The 24851-nt window shown below is 38.3% G+C and overlaps 1 protein-coding gene and 1 pseudogene across 3 annotated transcripts in view; both read right to left on the bottom strand.

Moving 5' to 3' along the window:
- Positions 1-24851, bottom strand: part of Psd3 (pleckstrin and Sec7 domain containing 3) — a 548735-nt gene that overhangs the window by 170588 nt on the left and 353296 nt on the right. For all 3 annotated transcript variants that reach the window (XM_038324926.1, XM_038324929.2, XM_038324927.2), the window contains one exon: positions 20202-20291. In XM_038324926.1, the coding sequence (XP_038180854.1) occupies positions 20202-20291 (90 nt within the window). The remainder of the gene's footprint in view (positions 1-20201; positions 20292-24851) is intronic.
- Positions 24152-24515, bottom strand: LOC119811226 (annotated as a pseudogene).

Raw genomic sequence — 24851 nt, 5'->3', positions numbered from 1 at the left:
AAGGGATATATAGTAATATTTTATTTATGTTTTAATAAATAAAGCTTGCCTGAATATCAGCAGGGCAAAGCTAGGCCCCTAGAAGTCAGGTAGTAGTGGCACAGACCTTTAATTCCAGTACTAGAGGGAATATAACATGCGAGGAGAGAGACGCTCTAGTTGCTCCGTCTGCTTAGTCTGCGGTCGCCCAGCCTTGTTAGACCTAAAACTTCTCTACTGGCTTAGCTGCTTTGCTTTCCTGGTTTTCAGCTTGAACCCCAATATCTGTCTCTGGATTTTGATTATTAATACTACAATTATTATTTGTTAAGTATACACTGAGTGTCTCACATAGATTTTGAGACTTAATCATCATAAATATCATCTTAAATATCATCAATTCCTCGTGAGTAAATAAGTGAATGGACGAACAAAGAGAAATCATTTGCCCGAGGCCACAGACTAGTTTTAAGTATGAGTGATGTGGTTATAATACAGGCACTGAATAGCAGGTAAACAAAATTAAGCCTGCATCTTTACTATGACATGTGCGTGTGAGGGCATGCAAGTTCATGCATATCAGTACAAATGACACTATATAAACTTTCTGACAGCTGTATTATTTATTTGGCTATCTGAATAAAATATAACATGCTCAAAATTTCATCAACGGGCATTTCTGCTACTCCTATTTTATTTTGCTATAATAGTTAATGCTGTGATACATGTCCTTGTATACAATTTTTGCACATTTTACCACCAAGCATATTTTCGTATAATTTCTGATCTTCAAAATGCTGTTTCCAAAGAGTTCTTATACATCTTTCACCCAAACTTCCCCTACTGCTAAAGTTTTACATAACCAGCTATAATTAATTATCAAACATTGACACTGGCATATTAATTAAGCTATAAGCTTTATTTAAATCACTCCAGCCTTTCTATCACTGCCCTTTCCTTCTCTAGGCTGATGACGTTTCTAAAAAGGAAGAGTGATTTTCCTGCAATGAATCACTCATTCACGATTAGCTAACGGTTTCTCATATACACAAAGAAGTCTAACATCTGGGGAAGAGTACTGGGACACGATGTCTTTCCTACTGCTTCAGAGATGTCATGGTGACCATAAGTCTTATAGTAGTAATGTAAACTTTCATTGACCCACTAAGATGGTACCCACTAAGTGTTTATACCATCAAGCTAGTATTTCCCCTTTGAAGCTTTATTAATATCCTAAGAGAAATACTTCGACTAAGCAAATATTGCTTCTCCAACTTCTACCTATTACTTTTGGGACCCTTCAGTGGGTCTATGCACAACAATTACTGTGGTGTCTAGTAGCAGTTTCTTCATATATTTATTAGCAATTCTTTCTGTAATAAATTGCATCACTTATTTTTTCATGAGTATTTACTTTGTTCTGTGGGTATAGTATAGACTAAAATTTTCTTCCTTAAATTGTTTCAGAATGGGTATTTAGGTGCTCATCTGGATTGGACTGATCTCCTGGCAGTCCTTCTGCCGTTTTGCACACTTCTTTACTTTCTGGCAATACAAGAGGTCTTCAAATTGTGTTTCCTCTGCTCCAGAACAAAATCTGTCAACTACTCCACGATGCCCGAGTTCCTTTCTAATGAATGGTATTTAAAGCTGAGGACGGGATTTTACCTTGTTCACTGCTACCAAGGGTAAGGGATTGATTCTCGGTGTTCTTAGAAGGCAGGGCAAAGAAACATGTAACCCAAAGAAGCCTATGCCTATAGAGCCATCTACATACATGCATCTATGCATCAAAATTACAAATTTACAGATAATAACCCAACTGCAATATGGTGCCACAGGGTCCACTTTACTCTTCCATTAGGACAGAAAGCTAGCTCTTATCACAAATATATCTGCTTATTGTTCAATCCCTATGTGTGCATACCATAATAGTTTCTGAATGCTAGTTCTCACCTGTTAGAAGAAGGAACTTACAACTGATGTTTGGTGATTTTATGTTGACATCTGTTTTCACCTGAATAGCATTCATTAAAACATTGTCTTTTTCAAAACAGCAAATGATTCTTCACTTAAACATTTTCTTCACTGTAATTAGAAATAATCTTATCTAAATATAAGATTGGTCTATAGTTACTGTTCCTATTTTCATTTGACTAATCTGTATAGTATAAGATGATTGGATTAATTTGCTAATCTATAACATAGTGGGGCCAGTCAAAGAGATACCAATTTATTATCTAGAAATGAATCAGAAGAACACACTCTAGGAGGGACCAAAAAGTAAGTTCAATGTGGGCACAGATACTAATCACTGCTTGTGTCCATCTAGGCACATGTATCATCAAGTTGTTTAGTGTGTGTGTGTGTGTGTGTGTGTGTGTGTGTGTGTGTGTGTGTGGCACACAGGCACATGCTTTAGTTTTTTTTAAAGGTGGTATCTCCTCTTTCAAAGAAAATGACATGATTACAAAAATAAAATATTCTCTAAAATTGATTTTCAAGACTGAATGGTTTCTCAAATATAAATACTGCCCCAAATTTGTTTATTTGTTTTTTATTCTCTCTCTCTCTCTCTCTCTCTCTCCCTCCCTCCCTCCCTCCATTTGGGTACTCACAAGAGTATTATCAACACTTCCTAGACTATAGCAAGGAGGATCCTTAAAGCAAGCTTAAAGTGTTATGAACAAAGGAGGAGAAGAATAAAACAACATGGAGAAATTCTTAAAATAACCTCTATTCTTTGGTTTTATTTTTTAAAACCAATTTTTCAAGAAAATATAACAGTGGACAAACAAGGACATATATTCTGAAAATAAGAACAGCTGTACAAATGAAAGCATACAATATATAAAGGGCATATTAAGAACTTCATAAAATATATCTTAACACTATAAGCAGGAAATAAGTAGATAAAGAGTTATAAACAGCTCCTGGATCACTGAATTGCAACGCGTATAAGCCTCAAATGCAAGGGCACCAACATTTGTACAAGAAACATTAGTAAAGCTTAAATCATAAATCATAAATCAAACTCTAGCTGGGCGGTGGTGGCGCACGCCTTTAATCACAGCACTTGGGAGGCAGAGGCAGGCGGATTTCTGTGAGTTTGCGGCCAGCCTGGTTTACAAGAGCTAGTTCCAGGACAGGCTCCAAAGCTACAGAGAAACCCTGTCTCAAAAAAAAAAACCATAAATCAAACTCCACATGTTAATACTATGAGACGTCAACACCCCACTCTTACCAATGGACATCATCCAGACAGAAACAACACAGAGAAATAATTTAACAGATGTTATGACTCAAATGGACCTAACAGATATGTATAAAACATTCTATCCAAACACAAAAGAATATACCTTTTTCTCAACACCTCATGGAACGTTCTCTGAAACTGATTACATACTCAGTAATAAGCAAGTCTCACTAGATACAAGAAAAATGAAATAACCCTCTGTATTCTAACATACCACCATGGATTAAAATTGGATTTCAATAACAATAACAGAAACAATAGAAACCCTGTTGAAAACTAAACAACTCTCTACTGAATTACTGGGTAAAGGGAAAAATAAAGAAAGAAAATAAAGACTTCCTGAAATTCAATGAAAATGAATGCACAAACCTACCCAAACTTAGGGGACACATTGAAAGCAGTGCTAAAAGGAAAGTTCACAGCACTAAGGACCTGCATAAAGAAATTAGAAAATTCTTATACCTGAAAGCTTTAAAACAAAATGAGGCAGAAACACCCAAAAGGAGTAGAGGGCAAGAAATAATCTAACTCAGGGCTGAAATGGAAACAAAACATAATACAAAGAATTAATGAAACAAAGAGTTGGTTCTTTGAGAAAATCAATAAGACCAGCAAGCCCTTATCCAAACTAAGCGGCAGAGAGAGAATATACAAATTAATAAAATCAGAAATGAAAGGGGGCATAACAACAGATACTGAGGAGAATCAAAGAATGGCTAAATCAAACTTCAAAAGTGTACTCAATAAAATTGGAAAATCTAAAAGAAATGGATAATTTTTTCAATAGATACCATTTATCAAAGTTAAATCAAGATCTGACTTTTTAAGAAGACACATAACTCCCAAGGAAATATAAGCAGTCATTGAAAGTCTCCCAATCAAATAAAATGGGGTATAGATCTAAATAGGAATTCTCAACAGAAGACTCTCAAATGGCCAAAAGGCACTTAAGGAACTGCTCAACATTCTTAGCCATCAGGCAAATCAAAACAACTCTGAGATACCATTTTACACCTGTCAGAATGACTAAGATCAAAAACACTGATGAAAGCTTATGCTGGAGAGAATATAGAGTAAGGGAAACACTCCTTTATTGCTAGTAGGAGTGCAAACGTGTAGAGCTTCTTTAAAAATCAATATGGTAGTTTCTTAGAAAATTGGTAATCAATCTTCCTCAAGACTCAGCTACAGCACTCTTGGGCTTTTACCCAAAGGATATTCAATTATACCACAAGGACATTTGCTCATTTATTCATAGCATAATTTATTTATAATTTATTTATTCATAATAGCCAGAACCTGTAAATAAGCTAATGTCCATCAATTGAAGACTGGATAAAGAAAACATGGTACATCTATCCAATGGAGTATTACTCAGTTGTTAATAACAATGGCATCATGAAATTTGAAGGCAAATGGATAGAACTAGAAAAATAATCCTCAGTGAGGTATCACAGATCCAGAAAGACAAACATGGTATATATTCACTTTTAAGTGGATATAAGCTGTAAAGTAAAGGATAATGATACAATAATCTACAGAATCATAGAAAATGGATAACAAGGAAGCCTCAAAGGGGACACTTGAATCTCACTGGGAATGCGAAATAGAAGAGATTTCATGAATGGCCTGGGGGTTGGTGGGGATGGGGACATGAGGAATCAGGTGGAGGTAGAGTGGAGGGGAGATTACTGAAAGAGCCAACTGGAAATGTGGTCATTTGAGGGTCAGCTAGAAACCTGGTGCAAGGGAAACTCCTGGGAATCTACAAGGATGATCCCAGCTAAGACTCCTAGCAATAGGCTATATGTAGAACTATCCATCTCCTGTGACCAGGCAAGACTACCAGTGGAGGGTTTGGGACACCAACCCAGTCACATAACCTTCGAACTAAAGTCTGTCCTTACTATGGGATGTGCTGGGGGTAAGAGTGGTACAGAGATTGTGGGGATGGCCAATCAATGACTGGTCCAACTCGAGACAGACACTGCCTGGAGTGCCTGATCCAGAGGCTGAATGGCCCAGAGACCTAGAATAGAACCAAACACAACTGGAGGAAAAAAAAAAGTCAATGGACTGATGCCTAATGATATTCTGCTATACTCCATAGGCTGGTGCCTAGCTAAACAGTCATCAGAGATCCTTCATCCAGCAACTGGTGGAAACAGACTAACAGTCAAATTTTATGCTGAGTTCAAAAAACACTGCTGAAGAGGAGGAGGAAGGATTGTAGAAACCAGAGTCAAGGACATCCCAAGAAAACACACAGAATCAACTAATCTGGGCTCTAGGAGCTCACAGGGACTGAACCAAAAAGCAGGGAGCATCCATGGGACTGACCTAAGCCCTTTGTATATATGTGACAGTTGTATACCTTGGTCTTATTGTGGGACTCCTTACAGTGGGAGAAGAGCTGTCTTTGCTGTCTCTGACTCTTTTGCTGGCTTTTGGAACCCTAGTCCTCATGCTGGGTTCCCTTGTCCAGCCTTCATACAAGGCGAGGAGCTTAATCTTACAGCAACTTTATATGCCATGTTTTGCTGACATCCATGGGAAGCCTGCCCATTTCTGCATAGAAAAGGAGGGGAGTGGGAAGGGAAAGCTGGGAGTTGAGGAAGGAGGGGAAACTATAATCAAGATATAGAATAAATAATATATATTTTTAAATGCAATGCTTAAATCAAGATGTTCATAGAGATGAAGGCCGGATGGTTACCAGAGATGTCACACACAATGAAGAATAGAGCTTCCTTTGTAGGAGTTGGAAGATTTGAATTAAATCAGGTTGGAGAGATTTAGCACTAACACTGACTCAGAAAGCAACACCATAAACTATCCCTCTTTTCAAAGTTATGAAAAGCCAGAGAGGCAGTGAGTTTCCCTCATGGGCCTGTGATCACATGGCCAACATCATTCCAGATTTGGGTGGAAAGTGGGAAGAGAAGGAAGGAAAACAAACACTGGTGAGAGGCATAAAGAAAACCTTGGAAAGACTATGAGTAAAATGTCCACCATCAAAGAAAAGAGAAATTTACATTGCCCAGTGAAAGACCCCTTGGCTTTCTGCCACAAAGTCTCCCTTTTCTCTCTAGGTCTCATATCCAGCTTCTGAAATGTGCCAGTTAGTTATGCTGCTTTCAGTCTTTTAGATCTTACATAGACACATTTAGAAGGTTTAATAAAAACCTGCCCAAAAATCATGCTTTATTTTTAAAGGGTGGGCAGAAGTATTCTACAACTTTTTATGCAGATATATATCTTTCAAAATAATATATATATACATATATATGTATATTTTTTAAAAACTGGATAAAAGTAAGATTAAGCCCAACACAGCGCCCACAGAAAGAATTCTTCTTTTATAGAGGGTCTATGAAACACTCAGTTATGCATAGCTGTGACATTTGTGAGTGCAGTTGAGCTCCCGAGATCCATTTGCTGTGGTCAAAGAGAGATGACTTGCAGGACAATACTGTGAGAGTTTCAGAGTTTCACGAAATGTCACATTCCTTGGATTATAGATGTGGAGTTTTCAGAAATGTAAAAATACGGAAATAGATTTTTATACTTTCTTGTGTAATTCTACAAAGTTCTAACAGTCAGTGTGAAGGTGGTACAAAAAATAATCTCTGCATATAGCCACCCTAGTCTTTTTAAAAATAGTATTTCTCTGCCCAATAAATGTTCACAAACTTTTTGATATTTCTATTTTTCAACTTTGATCTAAAATAAAAACCTGACTTCATGCTGCACTGACCTGAATGAATGCATTGTAAATAATAATTAACAGAGAAAGCCTTCATGTGGAGGGTCTGTTTGAATGTATCACACACTGCTACCCACTGGTATTTTGAGATATCAAAAATATCTCGTGTTCTAGCTCCACAGAATCCATCAGAATTTTCTTTCAAAAGACAACTCAATTCTGCACATAAAACGTGGTTTCCCAGATTGCTTCTCTTTGTTCCAAAAGCCCTCAGCATTTTATATGTAACTAACACACACACACACACACACACACACACAGAGAGAGAGAGAGAGAGAGAGACACACACACACACAAATATACACTATATTATATATTATATTGTCTATAACATATTACAGATACTATATATACACACGCATACACTTCTTGTGCTTAGTTAATCCAATACTTCTCTAGATGCTGCTGATAAAGGTCTTGGGAGATGGAATTCGGGTTGCTAAGAAGCTGACCTCTCTTAGTACAGGAAATTTACCCTGAATTATCAAAGTAGAACCACTGAAATCATGTAAGTCCTTCGCAATGTAACTGACAACAGTCACTCAATATGAAACCAGAGGAAGGATGAGGCAGAAAGCGGTGGGAAGGGAGGTCACCAGACAGTTATGAAAAGTGGGATGATGTGTCTCATCACTGCTGGCTTTTAAGATAGAGGGAGAAAGAATGGTCAACTCTGCAAACTAAGAAGACTCCTGGCAAAGCACCAGAAAGGTCTACAACCACATGAGCCACATGAGGCTCAATTATGCAAACTGTTTGGATGAATTTGGAAATGAATCGGCTTTAGTGCTTCTACAAAGAAACACTGTCCTGCTTAAAACTTGGTTTGTGACAGCTGTTGTTTGCTTTTCGCCATCATGAACTGGTTTCGGCAACTCACGAACTTCAAATAACAAAGTCAGCACGCAGAGCCCTGATCTCTGCACCGGTAGGTAGTCCGTTCTTTTTCACTTCCGTCTTCTGGAGGACTACCACACTTCATCTGCTGACAGCATCTGAATGCTTTCTACGGGAACTGCTGTTAACAAAGTTGCTTCAAGGAGTCTTGGTACTTTTTTGAAGCAAAGTTACTGTGCAGGCTTTGTTTACATTGGGATCCAATCACCAGACTTTTCTCCAATGTTCACTGCTTTATACATTGCCATTGGAATAAGAATATTTTTCGCTGCTCTCTTTTCTTCCCTTATCCCCAGTGATTTTAATGGATGGTCAGATCTGAAAAGTACTATAAATGATTATAATTCCTCAGTGCACAACTAATGTCTGACCCAATACATTTAATACAGCTTTTAGCTAAAAAGAGCTTGCAAATCCTATTAAATTTCACCAGACTTTAGAAAATCATGGCAAGTCTAGTAATTATACTTTATGCACATACATACATAGATTCCATTTCAGCATTCTGTTAAGTAGCATTGGTATCCAAAGGGATAACATGTTTCATTCTTCTAGGAAGCCTTGAAGATGTGGAAATCCTTGTGACTAAGAGATAGTGGAGAGCAACAGAAGGAATGTGTCAGCTTGACAAATTGGACACTGAAGCGGAAGGCTCGCCTTAAGAGACTTCCTTCACAGTTTTCCCTGAGAACTAGCTTTCGAGGTCCTGAGAGCTATCAAGAAAGGGTATGAAAACAATATTCCTACCCAACTATGACACCCATGAACTCAGAGCCCAGCATGACAAGGTAACCAGAAGGGTGCAATAGTGGCGCACATACCTGGGTGGTAACCAACAACTCTAACTGAATCCAAGGCCTGCTCAACAAGAGGGAGTCTATGCCTGATACTGGAAACCTAGCCAACTATCCAGGTCTAGTGAAGTCATGGAATTTGGAGGTAAATCTACAACTGCCATTTTACTAAACCAGCATAATCTCTAACTACATTCTAAATATTTATCTTTAAATGCACAGATAAGTGTAGTTCTCACCCCTCATCGAGTAAACATCTCATTCCAAAAGAATGAGCCCACTACAGAAAACTACAACCAACTGAAAAGCGTAGAACAAGAGGCAGAATGGTGCCCATTCTCAACTGGCATATCTACAACACAATTCCTACACCAAAAACTCAGGATATTATTGCAGAAGAGTATGTAGGATTGTCAGCCAGAGAACCAAGAAGTTGGCTGTCAGATTATGTCTCCTAGAAATGTCAGAAATCTCATCAGCACAGCTGCCTAAACAAGATGAGCAATGGTGAAACCAATGAAAATATGAAGATGTTGAGGGGAAAAACTATAAAGACCTCTAACAACAGGCAGATGGGTAATGCTGAGGAGGAATGTTCTTCCCAGAGAAGGGCCCTCCACTTGGTTAGCCCTGTCCTATACATACAGGGAACATTATATGAACTCTCTGAGAAGGCTGTATTTATAATTGAGCAATACACACACACACACCACCACCACCACCACCACCACCAACAACAACAACAACAACAACACAATAAAAACAAGTAAAGAAAAAAACCATGAATGAGAGAGAAGAAGCATATAAGGGAAGGTTTAGAGGGGTGAAAGAGAGGGGATAAGGACTGTAATTACATCATAATTAAAAATACTTCCTTGAAAAGTATGCACGAATATGGCTTTTTATGTTTCTGAGAAAGCAACAGTTTAAGGAAAGGGGGATGGGAAGGAAGAAATGATCTACCTATGGAAAGTCCGACGGAAGAGTGAAAACTTAAAATCAGCAGAAACAGTCAATCCTTGACATCTGTATGGTGTTGGTTCCAAGAACCCACCCCACCCACAGATTCAGACAATGTGACAATCAAGCACCATATGTACAACACTGCAGCATTTCTCCATGACCATCACATATCCTCTTGCATATTTCAAACTCTCTTGATTCCTAATAATAATGAATGTAATACAAATGATATAGAAATAATTGTTATACTATGTAGAGAATAGTAAGAATAAAGTCTGTATATGTTCAGGGCAAATTCAATTTCCTACCAAATACTGTTAATCTAATGCTGGTTTAATGTGCAAGGCTGGCTATAACTACCTACATGAATCCAGCACGGACAGAGAATGAACGTTGCAGGATGATTTCAGGTAAAGAAATGATTTATTCTGTGTTAGCTGATTTTCTGATTGAAGCTGATTTCTTTAAATGCTATAAATCCTTATAAAGTAGTTGGACAGTTTTTCCAAATCCGTTTCACACTCCAATCTTCTAATGAAACTAAACAAACATGGCAGAACATTTCTGATGATTCATTAAGTACACCCATTACTTTGGAGTGCTAGAATATACCCACTCTCTGATAGGCTACTCAAAACCCAAAGGTTCCATTTAGAGACCTACTATGCTCAAGGGTTCCACTTTCATTTTACATAGTTATCAAATTACTTCTTGCTAACAACACATAACTGACACACATGCTTACTTTAACTTAATTTTTCTAATTCATTTCTAATATTCTCTAAAAGTAATTGATCTTCATGGCTTGGTGGTATAACTGTAATCTCAGCTCTTGAGTTACACAGTATTTCTAAATTTGAGTTTTACCTAGGCTACACAGAGCTTAAGGCCAGAGTAGCCTATTTCAAAGTGAGACCCTGCCTCAAAAAAAATTCTATTTTTAAAAAATAATTTCAACTTAAAAGTTAAGAACCTAAATGATTTCATTTGTTTTGTCTTTAAAGATGTGATTGGAGTGGCTAGTATTTTGTCAATGAGACTCTGGCTCCATGATGTGCTTAGGCTAGTTTCTAGTGTCAAGCACTTGCATATACCTGCATTTAAACACTGAGAAGACAAGGACAGTGGTGCTGGGCTCTGACTCTTCTGCATGAACGGGCTCTGTGGGAGCCTTCTCAGCTTGGTTGATCACCTTCCTGGACCTGGGGGGAGTTGGGAGGACCTTGGTCTTAACATAGAGTAGGGAACCCTGATGGTTCCTTGGCCTGGAGAGGGAGGGAGGGGGGTATGGGTGGAAGAGAGGGGAGGGAAGGGGGAGGAGGGGGGGAGGAGATGGAAATTTTTAAATATAAAAAAAATAAACCATGGAAAAAATAAACAGCAGTGTTTATGAAGCCAATGAAAGGGAACAGGCCAGGGCTGGAGATGCAGCTCAAGGAGTAGAGTGATTGCCTGGCATCAAGGGGAGGGATGGAGAGAGGAGTAGAGAGAAAGAGGGAGAAAGGGAGAGAGGTAGAGGGAGAGAGAGAGGGAGAAAGAGGGAAGGAAGAAGGAAGAAATAAGGGAGGAAGGAAGCAAGGCAGGAAAGACAGAGGGAGGGAGAGATGATTAAAAGGATTAACTTTGTTGCTTGTTCTCATATTTTTGAGTCTGTTTCATACAACTGATCTGTACACAGTAAAGTTATTACTAAAACCATTAAACAAAGTGTTTTCCTTTGTGAGCTATTTTTATTGTAGCTACAAATTCCTCTAAATGAAAATGTGTTCCACTGTTCCTTCGTGAATAAGCATGATATCACACTATTTTGCTGTGATAGCTCTATAATCATGTCCCTCTTAGAGGCCTCCCAGGCTCCTTTGAGTAAATCATAAGCAAAAAGGTTGAAAATTACAGCGAGACTGACTTCGAGTCGAGTCTCTATGCTAAGTTAGAGGGTAATGCTGCAAAATTTTAAGAATGCTCAAACACCACCATTCAAAATTTTGTGGAGTCAATGGAGTATGAAGTCAGGTAATGCTTCTTTGTGGTCAAATCAAATATTGAATCTGCCTGGAAATCGTTAATATTCCATTACAATACCTTTAATGATTACTACCACCCCCACTGTAAATTTCTTTTTGCTTAACTCTGTGTGCCCTTTAAACAGCACCTGTCTGTCATACCCTTCTACTGAACTTCTTTTGGGGAGGGCTTTGCTGTTGTTTCCATTTACTACAAGCACTATGTGAAGATTCCAGTCACTTTAAAGGATCATCCTCACCAGCACTGTTCTTCACTCGCGATCTGATCCATACAAAAGGCAACGCCATTATCTTGACTTCCAGACTTCCATGGAGAAGGTAGGAACAGAAACACACTTTTCATCTCACAACTCAGCTTGATTTGTCACACTGAAAAAAGGCAGCAAGAGCCTGTATTTTGAGCCACAGCCTTTAATGCTTTTCTCTTTAGAAGCTCACTAACATAGCTTTTCTTTTCAAAGGCTCTCTTCCTTATACTAGGATAAGCATCTAAGCCTTTTCCTCCATAGATACTGTTGCTACCAGGTTTACATGACCTTCTCTTTGAGAGCTCACCTACTCCAGGCAACAGTGGATGCTCTTTTTATAGCTGCACTTAAATACCACCCATAAGTTCCTATTTCCAACTACATACTCCGAATATAACTCGGATCAAGTATTTTTGAGAATTCGCTTCTGGCTTTTCATTTATAAAAAGTTTAGACCTGTTCCAGACTGAGGCCCCTTCTTCCTCTCCTCCAGTCTTCAGGGCACAATCTTTTGAGAATGCTGCTATAAAAAGAACATCTTTCTTAGATTTAGATCTGAACATTTGCTGGCTCCATTATTTGTGCATGCTTCTTTGTCTAACCAGTAGCCCAAGAGGAAAACAAACATTAGGAGATATGATTTGAGTTTACAAAGACAACAGTGTAAAGAACACCCCAGCACTGCACTGAATGGATCCTTAAAGGACACCTACCATGTTCCAATTCCTTTTATGCCAAGCCATATTTTGCTTCAAACATATCACATGGTCAAGTTTGAGCACATCAGAAACTGAGAACACACTTGTGGTGCAGGAGGGGAAGGACAAGGAAGAGGCTGGGCAGTAGGTATTGCATGGTTCATGAGTCCCCCCAAAAAATATAGCAACTACAGGCACAGGGCAGATGCTTTATTTTACAACTATAGAGATTAAGATGAAAAGAAGTAAAATGAGCATTAGCCCCCCACCCCAAGATGCTATCACTAGTGACATCACTCACAATACTCAGACACACTTTCACAGCTGTACCAGGAAGCTTTATGCATGACAAATGGCCCACATGATATCTTAACCCCCCTGTTCACTCTAAGAGGCAGATACCATTGGAAGCTGAGCAGTTATATGACCCGCACCATCTTGCTGTCTGGATTCTTCTACACTATTTATCTCAAACTCTGCCATGAAGCATTCTGGTGCATTCAGTTTTGTAAATCAGATTATTGAGAAGACAGATTTTTTGCTTGTTTGTTTGTTTGTGTTTTGTTCTGTTTTTCAAGACGGGGTTTCTCTGTGTAGCCCAGGCTGACCTGGAACTCACTTTGTAGACCAGTCTGGCCTTGAACTCCTAGAGGTTCACCTATCTCTGCCTGCCAAGTGCTAGGATTAAAGGTGTGCTCCACCACACCCAGTGAGAATTTCGTTTTAATTACTTGTTTCTCTTCAACACCATTTGGTTAGAACACAGTAAGAAAGGCATGGGGGATCTGAGAAAACAATCCAGCAACAGAAGATCCAACAAGAGGCCCCAGTAATACAACATACATGTCCCTCACCACCGTAATACCACATATGTGTCCCTCACCACTGTAATACCACATACGTGTCCCTCACCACTGTTGACACTGGTATCCAGTAATACCACATACGCGTCCCTCACCACCATTGACACTAGTATCCAGCCAGCACTTTTCTCTGGATAGCAGGTTTTGTGCCGCCTTTTTCCCCTGTGCTCCCTCCCAGCAGCATCCTCTAGAAGAATAAAAGGTTCATGTTGCTCTTCAGCTTTCAATTCTTCAAAATAATCCCCAATGTATTTTTGTTCTAAACACCGAATTTACTTCTATATAAATCACAAATACCTAACGACACATTTAAAACCATTTAAATACACATTTAAATATACACTTAAATCCATTTAAGAAGGAAAATCAGAAAAGCAGGATCTACTAAACCTCTATTGTATTTCTGTTAAGTTAATACAGTTTGTTATAAGTCAATGACTTTCTATTTTTTAAAATTGATAGTTATACCTGAGCTATGTTACATGATATTCAATACTCTGAAAGAAGGGTAAAGAACAGCAACTTTTCATTAAAGCCAATTTTAATATGATGCCTAATCTGATTGAATATAGAGAACAGACCCCCTCTTTTCTTTTAGTAAACCTGCTCATTATTTTTGATTAAAACTTCAGTTTTTGAGATAGTTGTAGAAAAGCTTGGAGTCATAAGAAATAATAGATTCCTTGTACCTTTTTATGATCCCATTCAATGTAAAATTTGTAAGTGAATAATAAAACAATACAAGTAATAAGATTAAGAAAATCTGGCCTCATTCATAGTTCCCCAATTATACTTGCATTTACTGCTAATCACAGAATCAAATACAAAGGGGGAGGTGAGGAAAAGCGAAGGGCTCAGTGCTGCCTGAGGTCAACTTTTCGGTAGGAAATAGCAGAGAACAGGGCAACTTGTCAGTGTCATGTTTGTGGTCTTCTCCCCTGCAGAATGAATCAAACTAAAGGCCAGATGGAGCTGAGGAAGTAAGGTAGGCTTGCTTGCTCTTGCTTTTCTAGAAGAATCCTTAGAGTTATTATTGTCAACAATGTGTAAACAGGCCTTTTGTGGAGTTTGAACTCATAAAATATTCTATCTCTAACTTTCCAGACTATATTTGAGTTGTTTTAGTTTACCCTTACAGAGAGCCATAACTGAATAAGAAGCTTATGGTTATGAACCTGCATTGTATAACTTTTTATTCTCTAATTGTATTTCCCTCTTGCCCAAGAAAATGCATTAATCTTTACCTAAAATTCATCTCTTTGCTGAGCCTTGAATGTACTTAAGGTTTATTACTTTCTAACCACATTTTCTACTGAATTTAGAAGGTACATTCCCTTAAGAATACCAAATGAAAAATTCCATCAAAAACAAAGTATATATCTATAAAGTATCCAACCAACTAAGGAGTGGACACATTAAGTCTACAGAGTTTTAGAAACTTCTTTTAAAAAAATTTGTCTAAACTCTGTTCTTAGACAAAGCAAGAAAAAGCAAATGTATTTAATTAGGAAATTTAGTGAGAGTCTGCTCAGATAAATCTATAATAATTTAAATTCGAGTGTTATTTACCTTCTCTTAATAAAGCATTTGAACCTACCCTAAAGCAAATATATTGAGACTGTTTATAGGAAGTAAGACATGAAACAGATTAATAGCTTGAATAAAAAATAAGGCTTCTAACTGAGCATCAAAATCATTACCTCCTTTGAAGAAGTTAAAAGATCTTCTACTATTGGCAGTCTTTCTGCATCTAACTTTCTTCACTTCGATTACAGATGTCTATAACTTTTACTCCAAACAACTTATGAGGAAAATTAAACACTTAAATTCCTTGCAGTTTTATATTCCACAGTTTCTTCATCCATTCTTCCACTGAAGGGCATCTAGGTTGTTTCCAGGTTCTGGCTATTACAAATAATGCTGCTATGAACATAGTTGAACAAATGTCTTTGTAGTATGATTGGGTAGACAAGTTTGCCGGGCAAAAATTGGGAACTTGGGGGTGGGGTGGGTTGGGGGCAAGGGGAGATGGGGAGAGAAAAGCGTGAAGGGGAGGATAGGGAGAGCTTGGGGGAATGGGATGCTTGGGATATAGGAAGGGTGGATATGGGAACAGGGAAACATATATCCTAATTAAGGGAGCCATCTTAGGATTATTAAGAGACTTGACTCTAGAGGGGTTCCCAGGTATCCAGGGAGATGCCCCCAGCTAGTTCCATGGGCAGCTGAGGAGAGGGAGTCGGAAAAGGCCAGATCCTATAGCCATACTGATGATTATCTTGCATATCACCATAGAACCTTCATCTGATGATGGATGGAGATAGAGACAGAGCCCCACATTGGAGCACTGGACTGAGCTCAAGGTCCTGACGAGGAGCAGAAGGAGGGAGAACATGAGAAAGAAAGTCAGGACCGTGAGGGAACCTTCATCTGGCGATGGATGGAGATAGAGACAGAGCCACACATTGGAGCACTGGACTGAGCTCCCAAGGTCCAAATGAGGAGCAGAAGGAGGGAGAACATGAGCAAAGAAGTCTGGACTGCAAGGGTGCTCCCATCCACTGAGATGGTGGGGCTGATCTATTCGGAGTTCACCAAGCCCAGCTGGACTGGGACTGAAAAAGCATGAGATAAAACAGGTCTCCCTGAACATGGCAGACGATGAGGGCTGCTGAGAAGCCAAGGACAATGACACTCGATTTGGATCCTACTAAGCATACTGGCTTTGCGGAGGGACGGGCTGGCCTGTTTGGATGCTCACCTTCCTGGACCTGGATGGAGGGGGGAGGAACTTGGACTTCCCACAGGGCAGGGAACCCTTACTGCTCTCTGGACAGGAGAGGGAGGGGGAGTGGAGGGGGAAGGTGGTAAATGGGAGACGGGGAGGAGGCGGAAATTTTTAATAAAAATATAAAAAAAATTCCTTGCAGTTTAAGAAACAGCAGGAACTGCAATGACAACTATAGAAAGGGCTCAACTTGTCATCTTGTCAGCAGGAGGTGGAGGAAGATGCTATACATTCTCTGAATTGAAGAGCAGAGATGTGTTTCTCATCCCTATACAGAAATATTATGGTATGGCTTTCTTAGCCAAGCCTGCTCAGATAAGGCAGGGCAGACAGAGCACTTTCATTCTAATACTGAAGAGTTGCTCAAACTCAATGAGTCCTCCTTGTTTCTGAGCAGTTTGTGGTTGCTGAGGACATATAAATTCCTTCTGGAATCTTTTCCAAGCCCTACACCATCAGGTGAACACATGCTAAACCTGTTTTCTTTTTTGATGTTAGGACATAATTCTTTGATATTTAAAGCAGACATTAAGGTCTTCAAATTGTTCAACCAAATGAAATAGAAGAAATAGTAACAAATTCTTTTTGTAAGAACACATTAACCTTGATATCCAAACCACACAAAAATTCAATAAAGAAGCTTTCCAAATCTCTTTCATAAAACACTTACTCCATGACATGTTTTTTGTTTAGATAATGTAAGTGTGGTTTAATAAGTTTTAAAACAACTGCAAATGCTGAATATACCCAGTGTAAAAATACCAATGTATCCATTTAAAGCGAGATCTCTACAACACATAGCAACAACAGAATAGACAAGAAGAGTCACCGTTAGTGCTTAGCATCCATAGTGTTTTAGAAACCAAGGACTTTTTTTATTTAATATTTTAAAAATTTCCATCTCCTCCCCTCCTCTTCCTCCTTCCCTCCCCTCCCTTCCAACCATACCCCCACTCCCTCCCTCTCCAGGGCAAAGAGCCATCAGGGTTCCCTTCACTATGTTAAGTCCAAGGTCTTCCCAACTCCCCCCAGGTCCAGGAAGGTGAGCATCCAAACTGACAAGGCTCATACAGAGCCCGTCCATGTCGTAGAGTCCAAGCCCATCACCATTGTCCTTGGTTTCTCAGTCATGCGACCAAACCGGACTCTCTGAATGTGGCTGGCGGTGGAGGCTGGATAAACCTGTTTTTAAAATGCCTCATACTATGCAACCAGACATAATCAGATATTAGTACAAATGTTACTTCTGGCCCAAAGAAATTTAAAGAAATATAAATCATATAACTTCCGACCCATAGAAATTTAAAAGCAATATGAAAAATCAAAATACCAAGTTCAGTAGAGTAAAGCATTTCTGATTATTTTATAAGAAATATATTCAGTGTTCTATTTTCACTTTGACCATACTTTCTTCTTAAATCTCAGAATGCCATGAATGCCTGCCATTTCACAGGTTAGAAATAAGGTGGAGGGAGAGAAAAAAAGAGTTACTCAGAAATCTGAGGGATGGTAACATACGTTTTTGGGTTTGTTGGTATAGCATAAATATAATTGGATTTTCTTCCAAATTAAAAGATATTTCAAAAAAATCAGAAAGAAAACAGACTATCAAAGAATTTAAAAGAATTGAAATAGAGGGGAAGAGGAGGAGAAGCAAGTAGGGAAAACTTGAGTATTCAACAGTGAAATAAGGCCACGCTGCTTTCAGGAAACCTCTCCCTACCTGATGACAACAAACACCACTCCTAACAGACTAACACAAAAGCGCTGTTTAGAAGGTGAGCGGCACACTACAAGGAAACCCGTATTCCACATGACAGTCGCCACACCAAATGCCACTATTATTTCCAATCACTGGACTCCTCCACAGGAAAGAAGAAATGCCACATAGGAGTCCCTCCCATGAGGTTCACGACCATGATTATAGTTGCAGGACTTCACAGAGCATCAGGCCAGTTCTTGTCAGAGTAAATCAAGAACAGTACATTATCTATGCTTGGTTCTAAACGACTCCATCAAAAATGTTATAATCTACCCAATAATATACCTGTAGCCAGAGGCATCCATATGCTTACTATTAATATCTAAATCCCTTTAATTAATATTTAAATATCTAGATATCTTCCTGTCAATTTCCCTTTCTCATGTAGTTAAAAAAACACCTCACAGACTCTTCCTTGGTAAGATTTCATCATTTTCCTCTCCAATACCACCACACACACACACACACACACACACACACAAAACAAACACAAAAACAAAAAGTCTTGTTAACAGTGCAGCTTTAGTAGAGTGTGCACGACACATTCAACATGTCACAGTTCTGCCATCTCTATTTCCCATCGTCATTTGAAATTATGCCCTTAGAAATGGCAGCGTTAACTCAATAAGGAAACAACCTTATAAAATACCATGTTGGACTTCTTTAGGTATGCTAACACGGTAAGGAGAAATCTCACAGGACGGCATCCATAGAGAAAGAACTACAGATAACTAAAGCATGGCTGAGAGTGGGATAAATCGTCTTCCCCAGGGAATGAGCCCTAACTGGCTAACCACTAACAAGTGGTCACCCCAAAAACATCCAAACCCCAAACATACAAGTAACACTAATTGAAATGAGCAGGTTGCATTTCATATAACAATAACAATTAAAGAAAAAGAGGCCTTGCTTTTGAGGGACAGTAAGAGGAGAAAGTACTTGGAAGAGACTGGAGGGAAGGGTGGAAAGAATGCAATCATTTTGTAACATTAAAACATCTTGTTAAGCCGGGCGGTGGTGGCGCACGCCTTTAATCCCAGCACTCGGGAGGCAGAGGCAGGCGGATCTCTGTGAGTTCGAGACCAGCCTGGTCTACAAGAGCTAGTTCCAGGACAGGCTCCAAAGCTACAGAGAAACCCTGTCTCGAAAAAAAAAAAAAATAAAAAAAAAAATAAAAAAATCTTGTTATATAGAAAATCAAAAACTACAAGAAGTAGCATTTTTAACCACCCAACTTTTTATCAGTAGCGTTAAAACCATTACATTCTGCAGTCTGATAGCACTGTATTTAATACCTTCTTTAATTTTCCACATGTCTCTTCAAATCTGGCAGAACTCCACCCTTTCTTGATGTGTTACACAGGATTGGCGGTGTGGCTTGGCAGTACAGCCCTAGCTAAGCACGCACCTTATAAACAGACTAAAAGTTACATAAACTATAATGAAGGACACCTGTCTACAAGCACACTTCCATCCTACGGCATGATTCAAATGTGTCACCATTCTTAGACAATTTCCTAAAGAAAGCTATGTGCACCAAGTATGAAAGACCAGGAACAAACAGGGATCTGTAAAACTCACATTGTCAACATACATATCTTATACCCTACTTCTAAAATATTCATACTCCACAGCAATTATTATTTTACATTTTATCAAATACTTCTTATTTATAATTCTGAAAAATCTATGAATGCCAACGTTGATTTTGTCTCCTTGAAAACAATTTGATGAAAACAAGATGAATGTAACAATAAAAATGCCAACTGCAAATAATTCACTCACTTCACAGTCACTTGGGATTTAATCTATTTCAAGAGGCAGATGAGTGGCACTGTGACTGAGAATGAACACTGTCATACATGTCTACAGAAGTCTGCAAATGTTTGTTTCTGAAATAACTATACCCTTGTAGCACAAAACCCACTCGCTGGCCACTAGTCCACACCCCTTTGTTTTTTCCGCATTACTTACTGCGGGACACATCCTTAGGAAGTACTGCCTTAGGAAACTTGGTAATCTGAGCAGCAAACTCAAAGCTCAATAGACATACCACCAAGAAAATCCTAAATAAAAAAGCTTAAACACTCAAGCAATTATGAGCCTAAGTTCACAGTAAACATAAACACAAGTCTGTTTGAAAATCAGCAGTCCTAGGCTTACTTTCAGAAGATCCTTGGAGAAATCCACACCTTCATTTACTCCTTGGAGATTTGTAATGAACTCCTGGCAGGTCATCTTCTTTCCAATATTCTAGAAAAAAGAAAAATATATCATAATTTATAATAATAAAGAATTAAGACTAATTCTTTAAAATGTGGGTAAGCAGAGTTAGTAAGTGATCTTGTTTTGAACATATATGTGTGTGAGAGATAATAAAACTTTAACATAAAAAAACACACGGCTTATTATCTTTTTAAAATTGTCATACTGTATAAATCATAAAGTTATGTTAAACCTTAATTTTAACCCAAACAAAAATCTGCAAAATGATGCTGCATTTATACAGGTAATATATAATATGGTTTAAACTTAAAACATGGATTAAATGGCATTTCTGAACTGAATTAATAGGTTTGTATTTCCTTGCATTTAAGTACACTGAAAGTCCTCAGATTCATTCACTTTGAAGCTAATGGATTATCTTATCAGCAGAGGAAATGACTCTCAAGTAAGATAAGCAGGAATTCATGCTTACAATAATAATAGGAAGAGCCAGAATGTTAACACTATCTGAATTGCTGGAGCTGCAGCTCACACAAACTGAACAGGGGCAAATGACACTTGTACAATGTAGTAGGCTGTTTTTTGTGGTGAGCCTCTAAGCCTAAGGAAAGGGGATCTCTGATAATGCACAAAGAGTATCTTCCTCTTCCATCCAGAGAGAGGCATCACACCCATCTTCCAATGCAGTAAGCAAAACCTCAGTAGGGCTCCAAAGTCACTGTCTTCCAAAGCTCCTCACTTGAGAAATAAATGTTGAAAAGACACAGAAGAACCAAAAGTGCTCTGGTACATGCAGGGGAAGGATGCAGACCACAGAGAGGCAAGCAGCGTCTCTGGCAGTATGCAAGGCAGGTGAACAAAAGGTGCAGCAACATTCATGGCTGTATACAACAGCTTTACAGGGATGCTTCCCAAAGCTACCGCATTGCCCCATAGATAGCAGCGGTGTGATCGGAACCACAGCCATCAAAGTGACTCAGCACATGCTCCAGAGACAAAGAGTACAGGTACTCACTAATAGTTTGGCAGCAGCATGTACATACACAGAACCCCAGCTTCAGGGACACACCCTTTCCTTCACAGTAACTGCCTCACCTTCCCAGCATTCACTCTAGAAGCTCACCCACCCAGGCTATCTAAATATTTAGATTGGAAGCACTAAAACTGTTTTGTCAAAACCCTTGCCTCTTCCATCAGCAAGTAGGCATGAATTTCACAGGAAAGACTGGATGAACAGCTTGACACTAAGAACAAGCCTTGCCAATCAACTTATTCAGTAGTTATTGCCAATGAATTAAGTCTTCATTTCTTAAGTTTTGATGATTTCTTTTCTTATTTAAAGCACAGGAAGGAACTTTAATTTTAAAATATGCTTTGAAATGGTGCACCAAAAATGACAAATTTTAATTTTCATACTCAACCAACGTATCTCAAGGTATGAGCAAATCATTTCAGCATGAGTTAACAAGGACTTTTTACGCTCCAAGAACATAAGAAACAGCAATGAATAATCATGAAGCAATTACTTCTTTTAAAAGTCTTTGCTTTTAACAAAAAAATCTAAAGACTCAATATAATCACTAATCACACAAAAATATTTTAATGTCTGAGAAATTCAAATTCTTTTTAAATCTGCACATTATTTTGCTTATAATAAACTGTTAATTACCAACTATAAATCATTCTAAAATATACTTAACATGTGTTAACATATTTCATTTCAATTTGTAATCTTTATTGCAAATAAAATTTATGATCAAGAAAAATTCTAAGTATAATAACCTAACACAAGTAAACTTTTATAGAAAATTACACTTAAACTATAAATTCAAGGAGACATACAAAATAAAACAGTGTTTCATTGGTGGATTTGGGCAAAGGAATGTGGGAACTTTCTGGAAAGCGTTGACCACTAAGACAATTGATAATTCATAGTTTTTAAGGAGATCTCAAAGTTACTATGAGTTTGGAAGAAGTTTGTTGAAGCTTTCATGAAGATGCTGAGGAGTTTAAGAGTTCAATGAAGTGGTAAGAATAACAACAGAAGTAAAATTAGAATGAGCACAAAAGACAGAGCTGATTTGTTATAATCAGGACAAAATCACAGGAACAAGTGCTGTGGGAACTCCTTCAGCCAATACTCTTTAAGACACTGGCCCACGTTGGGTGCCACTCTGTTGTTGATTATAATAAAATAGTCCCACACTAGCCCAGAATGGTATATAATAAAGGTTTCTTTATTTAGGGATAGACTCACAGATCAGCAGTACTCTGCATGAGCAAGGAACAGGAACTAAGTCCAGCAGCCAAAGGACCACATATGCTTTTACATCTGTATATATAGTACACGTGACCATGCTTGCTTCTTTCTTGGCAAAACTGGCCTTTGGGCAAAGAACTGCCCATGCCCCGACCACTGACAAAACGCACAGTGTCCAGACTAAACAAGCAGGATACAACAAAAAAGACTGCCAAACTTTGCCAAGACAGGTTAAGACGATTTTGAAAATTTTCCTGCCTCTGAAAATGGTTGGTCAGTTACTCAAGGTCTTGGGCAAAGTTGGTTGCTCCAATGTTGTAAATGAGACTTTGGGTGACTGCCCAGGTAGCCAGTTGTCTCTGTCATTTATTGTACATATTGGAAGTTGCTTGATTGAGCTTCGTGTTTACTCAAGTAATATTATTTCCCTTCTCAGGTCTTTGATGAGGTTGAAGACTAGATAGTCATGGTTACTTTCCTCTCATGACTTAGCCAAGCCATTTCTAATACAAGACTAAGATTCCTTGGAAGATTCCTAAATTAAATTAGGATAATTTAACTAGTGAAACATTTTGCATATGTTTTTTGCTTGATATTGTTTATGCTGGCTATAATTCTAATTTTTATACTTGATATTTGTTCTTACAATAATATATATACAATAAGTTTTGTATTAGGCTTAGAACTCTTTCATTTTGACAAAATAGAGAGGTTATTTGCTTTGGTTATATTAATATATACTATTCATAAAGAATATTAATATTCTTGTGATATCTCTCCATTTTGATATCTGGTTAATCCTGTTCCCACAGGGAGCCTGAGAAGTGTCCCTCTCCCATTTTCTTTACATCTGTGATATGCTTCACAACTTCACCCAAGAAATGAGCGCTTTTCACCGTAGAGAGAGCTTTGTTTACTAACAACTTACTAAAAGTCTATTCAGAGTTTATACTTCGGTGTCTCAGTAGTTTATTGCTTTGTTGTTGTTATTCATTTCACCTAAATTACCTATATTCTGTTGACATACAACTATTGACAGTATTTCTACAAAGTCCATCAATACTCCTCCTTACTGCATTAAATAATATGCATCTTCTTTTTTATGGATTGAAATGTCACTGATAGCGGGCTGGAGAAATGGCTCAGCAGTAAGTAACAGTGACTATTCTTCCAAAGGACCTTGATCCAATTCCCAGCATCCACATGGTAGCACACAGCTAAGTCCAGTCCCATGGGATGTGATACGCTCACATATGAAGACCAAATGCCAATGCACATAAAATGAAAACAAATCATTTCTTTTTAAAGAGGGAAAATGTCACTGATATTATAGAAGAGTAAACCTATGAGTCCACTAAATTTTATTGTTCTTCTACTCTGTAACTCTGCTGTATATTTCCTTTAATCTGACTGATTTACATGGCTTTTTAAAATCTGTTTCTAAATGGTTGATTTGTACTCATGCTTCCTTGCCAAATGACCTTTATAACAAATTCAACATATAGCACTGATAACGCTGTATTCTAAAAGAGGTTTAAATTTATAGCACTGATAACGCTGTATTCTAAAAGAGGTTTAAATTTCTTTTTATCCAAAATCACTTCTCTATTTCCTTTTTTTTTTGACAAATCCACTTTTAGTTATTTACTTTTCATTGGTTTAAATCCGGGATGGGTACAGCATCACACGGATTCTGTGTCCAATGGCTTTTGCAGGAAGGTTGCTTCGGAATTTGGCGCGGACCATGCCACTGTTTCCATGGGCCCGAGTGACTTTCCCCCAGATCACTCTGGTTTTGTTTGGTTTGCCTCCAGGTGTCACTGTGTTGTTCTTGGCTTTATACACATAGCGCATCTCTTGCCCAAGTAGAATTCAGTTTCATCTCGGGCATAAATGCCTTCAATTTTAAGGAGAGCCATGTGCTCTCTCTTGTTCCGGAGACCTCGCTTATAGCCAGCAATCGTGGCCTTGCACCACAGCCTTCCAGACATATTGTCTTTTAGAAGTCCTGTTCCCAGCAGGCCTCCACAGGTGCCAAGATGGCTGAAAGAGGTCTATATCCTTTTTGAGTTTCTTCTTTGACGTACTGTTTACTTAGGAGTTTATTATTCAATGTCCAATTTCCTTCAGTCCCTTTTAATTTCATTCCATTATATAGAGAATATAATTAGTATAGTTTCAATCTTTTTGCATTTATTGACTTGGCTTTTTGCCCTGCTCTTTATAAAATTCAATAACATATCAACATTTGCCCCTTATTTTAAAAGCATGGCACATAGAAACATTCTGGTAAGAAATATATAAGGCTGGTCTAAAAAGCTGTCAAG

The sequence above is a fragment of the Arvicola amphibius genome, chromosome 4 (genome assembly GCF_903992535.2).
Source record: "Arvicola amphibius chromosome 4, mArvAmp1.2, whole genome shotgun sequence".
Taxonomy (NCBI): domain Eukaryota; kingdom Metazoa; phylum Chordata; class Mammalia; order Rodentia; family Cricetidae; genus Arvicola; species Arvicola amphibius.
This window is presented reverse-complemented; position numbering and strand designations above follow the sequence as displayed.